Source organism: Myotis brandtii, unplaced genomic scaffold (assembly GCF_000412655.1).
Source record: "Myotis brandtii unplaced genomic scaffold, ASM41265v1 scaffold32, whole genome shotgun sequence".
NCBI lineage: Eukaryota > Metazoa > Chordata > Mammalia > Chiroptera > Vespertilionidae > Myotis > Myotis brandtii.
The window spans coordinates 14367078-14371635 of record NW_005362269.1 but is presented as its reverse complement, the minus strand read 5'-3'; the positions used below and the strand labels follow the sequence as shown (position 1 = coordinate 14371635).

The 4558-nt window shown below is 57.5% G+C and overlaps 1 protein-coding gene across 1 annotated transcript; it reads right to left on the bottom strand.

The window, feature by feature from the left end:
* Positions 1–3685: 3685 nt before the first annotated feature.
* Positions 3686–4552, bottom strand: LOC102263725 (rRNA/tRNA 2'-O-methyltransferase fibrillarin-like protein 1). Its single transcript, XM_005870590.2, has one exon. The coding sequence runs from the start codon at positions 4549–4551 to the stop codon at positions 3817–3819; it is 735 nt and encodes a 244-aa protein (XP_005870652.1). The 5' UTR covers position 4552; the 3' UTR covers positions 3686–3816.
* Between the last annotated feature and the right edge of the window lie 6 nt (positions 4553–4558).

Here is a 4558-nt window from a genome sequence, read left to right as displayed (position 1 = left end):
CCCTGCTTGTGGGTCAAGCCTCAGGCCCAGGGAACCCCGCTTCCTCATCTCCCCCAGGCTATCCTCCTGAGAGGGGACGTTGCGCCCACTTGCAAGGCAAGTCCAAGGCGTGGCTTGAAGGAGGCTGTTTGAAACTCCCCTGGGGCCTGAGGCCTGGGGGTCTGCAAACTGGCTCCTGAGGCCTCCCAGGGTGTGCGCCGGCCCAGGATGGGGAGACAGAGGTGCAGGCCACGCACAGGCAGCCCCACCAACGTCGGGGGGGCTCGGACGCCGGCGCCCATTCCACTGCCATGCATGAGGCTGAACATCTCCGGCTCGGTTTTTCCGGTGCTTGCTCTCATTCTTAGTTTTAAAACAATGCATGTTAAAGTCAGAGACATGCTCAGCCCGCTCTGTCTAGGACAGAAGTGCTTGAAAAATACGAATGTAGGAGAACCCGAGCGTACTCACTGCGGCTCAGACGTGCGGCCTGCCGCTCAGAGCAGGGCTGCAGCTGGGAGGCGAACTGCCGATTTAAAGGAAGGGGTTTCAGCTGGTGTAAGACAGTCTCCTCTGGACAAAGGTCCGTTCCCCGGGGCTTCTCCCTCCCCAGCCTCCCTCCCTTCCTCCCTTCCTCCCAGAGGCAGCCGGCGGGAGGTCGGACCTGCGTGCTCCCCGCTGGCCCCTGCCGCCTGCTGTGGGCCCGAGGTTCAGCTCCCGCGGCTGAGCGCCAGCCTCCCTCCCGCACCTGCTGCGGGAGTGATTGCTCCAGTTGCTTGTCCTCTGACACTCACAGCGAGTTCGCCAGCTCCTCATGGGAAGCAGACCTCTCAGGAGGCCTGTAAGCGCCTCGCCACCCCAACGCAACCCCCGGCCTTCCTGCCAACTCGCAGTCCTCAGCTGCCTGTTACCTTACACTGACATTGAGAGGAAAGACAGGGGGGACGGCACGCAGGGCTCCGTGCAGGTAACTCAGGTTGCACGGCTGTTCCTGCGTCAGGCCTCACGCACGAGCCGGTGAGGCGGGCTCCTGTAGCTGAAAGCTCCCCTCCAGCCCTCGGGTTGTGGGCTGACTGGTGCTGCCTTCAGTTCAAATGTCCAGGCCCTAACCCTCCAGGCGATCGTATTTGGAGATGGGGACATTAAGGCGGTCATTAAGGTTAAATGAGAACCTCAGGGTGGGGCCCTAATTTGATAAGGGTCTGAACGCGCAGGGTGGGGGAGGGGGAGGAGGGTGTAGGGGGGGGTTAAGTGGTGATGGAGGGAGACTTGACTTGGGGTGCGAGGCACACAATGCAGGGTACAGATGATGTGTTGCAGAATTGTGCGCCTGCAACCTGTAGGATTTTGTTAACAAGTGTCATCCTCATAAATTAAATAAGAAGGAAAAAAAAAATAGGAGAGACGCCAGAGATTGCTCTTCCCCGCTCTCCCTCTCCCCCTCCCCTCTCCCTCCATCGCTCTCTCCGCCCCACCCCCACCCAGGCGCACACAGAGAAAGGCCGAAGGAGCCGCAGGGAGAAGGCAGCCTGCAGCAAAGGGGGAAGGCGCCACCAGGAACCACCTGCTGGCACCTTCACCTCAGACTTGCCGCCGCCAGAGCTGGGAGAAAATAAATGTCCATTGCAGAAGCCACGCAGACTGCAGGGTTTTGTTGTGACAGCTGAGCAGCCTAGGACACTTAGAGACCCCATTTCCTGCCTCCTGGGAACTCTCACATCCTCGGCTCTGGGCAGGTCGGGGGCCGGTGTCACTGCTACCTGTGTCCTGGGCCTCACTGCCCACTGGGGCCTCCAGCCTGGACCTTCCCTTCCACGTCCCTTAGTCCTGACTCCCATATTCCTCTTGGTATTTACCGTGTCGTTCCATTGGCCAGGAATCCATCTGCAATGCAGAGACACTCTTTAGGAGGTTGCTTTCATGCCCTGTGTCCAATGTGGTCCCACTTCAAAGACTGAAGAGTGTGTCTGTGTGTGTGTGTGTGTGTGTGTGTGTGTGCGCGCGCGCGTGCGCGTGTGAGTGCTGATGCAGGAGAAAGAAGCCAGGTCCCCATGCTCTGTCCCCCTCCTGGGCCACAGACACCTGTAAGAAAGAACCCAGGGCTGCTTGTGGAGGCTGAGCTGTCTGAGGAAGGGCTGGGTCCTGTGAGGTTTTGAAAGGAATCTCTCTGTGCCCTAGGAGTCCATCTCCAGCCTCAGGGTTTCAACCCAGCAATGAATTAATTAGCCTAGGATTGGAGAGAGGGTTTTCAAAGTGCGAGAGCCAGCATAGACCTCCGTGGAAGGGCCGTAGGGTTTGGAGTCAGATTTCTGTGGCTCTGGTTTCTGGTTGGGACCTTACCTGGGGCATCTTAAGCTAAAGCTCATCATCTGTCTGAACTGCGGTCTCCCACCTGTGGAGTGGGAGTCAGGATCCTTGCTTTGTAGGGTTGTAATGAAGACTTTACATTTTATCTTTTTTTTCCCTTAGGACCTGCTTTTTTGTTTGTTTGTTTCCTTTATTGATTTTTAGAGAGAGAGGAAGGGAGAGGGATAGAGAGATAAAAACATCAATGATAAAAGAGAATCACTGATCTGCTGCCTCCTGCATACCCAGTACTGAGGCACAGGCAGGTGTCCTGACCAGGAATCAAACCGGCAACCTCTTGATTCATGGGTCAACGCTCAACCACTGAGCCACACCGGCTGGGCAGGAGGTCACCCTCCATGGAAATGCTTGGTTCGGGTTTTTGTAGATGTGTACTCCATCCACCCTCGTCTTCCTGAATCAGTCTGGCCAACAAATCTGAATGGTAGCTCCCCCCTCCACCCCCACTTTGTAGCTGTGTGGGTGTGGTGGGGGACTGGGTGGGGGAGGAGTGAAGGGGTGGCTGCCTTATTACAAATCTGATTTATCTTTTTTTTTTTTTTGGTTAAAAAGTATGTCCTCAGAAAACGCAGACTAACCGTTATCTCTGCCCGAGCAGGTCTGAGGGACCCACTCTCCCAACGCTGCATTAGCGAGCAGTCACTCCCAGCTACGGGGCCACCACCTTGGCAACTGGCAATGGGGATTTTCCAAATGTGTGAGTGAATGAATAAATGAAAGGCCTTATTAAGGCCTCCTTTGGAGCATGCCCAGCGCTCCAGGCATTGCTCACTCTCCCTGGAGTGAGAACCATAATGAGATGCACCAAGTCCAGCAGCTCAGGGTCTGCAGGAAATGCTCTTCAGAGACAGGGTCTTCCTGGGAGTCATTTTTCCAGTTGTTTCTCAACACTTGGCGATGCCACTTTGGGTATGTGATGCCTCACAGTGGGATTCTGGGAGGTGGATCCACTTCCTCCCTCCTCCCCTCGCCCCTTCCCCCCACCTTGTTTTGCTGTTTTGAAATCTAAGAAAAGGGTAGCAGAGGGAGGTGGGAGAAAGACAGACTGGGTGTGTTAGGCTATCGGACTGTTTATCAATATCCAACGCCCCTTCCTGGAGGGACTAGTGACTTGGTCAAAGTATAGGAAGTGCCCCTCAGTTCCAAGGGCAACTTTACAAGCTCATTAGCAATTGTCCAGCTCTTCCTGACCCTCCCGCCTTCCCCCAGGGGTTGAGGAAGCCTGTGTGAGCCCCTGGGAGTCACTGCCCTGATTGATTGGCGTGATGGGCCCCATCCCCAGCTATTGTAGGGATTGTTTCTGCAGCAAAACCCAGTCCGGCTCACGGATACAAGTGGATACCGTTTCTTTATGCCATTTAATAGTTAAGCGAAGGAGAGCAAAACAGCACACAAAGAAAACACAGACATGGTAACACTGAAGGCGGCAAGGTCTGGGGGAGACCTCTCAGGGACAGTCCCGGCGGGGCCCTACTTGCTGCTGCGGCTCTTGGAACTGGACCGGAGGGGCCGGTAGACGCCGACCACCACGGCGTGGTCTCGCTCATAGGGCTCCAGGGTCAGCTGCTCCTGGGGCTTCAAATTCTCCTGCTGCAGCTTCCTCACCTCCGAGGCGAACACCGCCTCGGCCGACGCGGTGGAGTCGATGCAGTTGGCTTTGATGGAGATGAGAAAGTGGCCCCCGTTGCGCAGGAAGGTGTGGGCGTTCAGAGCCAGGATGCGGGACTGGTCGGGCTGCGCCACGTCGGCGAAGATCACATCCACCATCCCCACGAGCATGCGGTACTTGAGCGGGTGCCGGGCATCTTCCAGGACCGGGATGATGTTGGTGCGGCTCTTGGCGACGTTGACCAGGTCGCGGCCGGCGCGGTGCGAGAACTCGACCGCGTAGACCAAGCCGTCGGGGCCGATGATGTCGGAGACGTGGGAGACCGTGGTGCCCGAGGCGGCGCCCAGGTACAGCACCTTGCACTTGGGCTTGATGTGGATCTGGTCGACCCCGCCCAGGATGGCCGCGGCCAGCTTGGAGCGGAAGGGGTTCCAGGTGCGGTACTCCACCTTCGCGCCGCCCTCGTTCACCGTGACCCGCCGCTCGCCGTACACCGACTGGCCGGGCACCATATTCAGCGTGACCAGCGCGTCCTCCATGCCGCGGTAGATGAAGACGCCCTCGTGCCGGTGCGGCTCCACCGTCACGACCCTCATCCCCTTC

Coding starts and splice junctions, on each gene's coding strand:
- LOC102263725 (XM_005870590.2), bottom strand. CDS start 4,551: ATGAGGGTCGTGACGGTGGAGCCGCACCGGCACGAGGGCGTCTTCATC.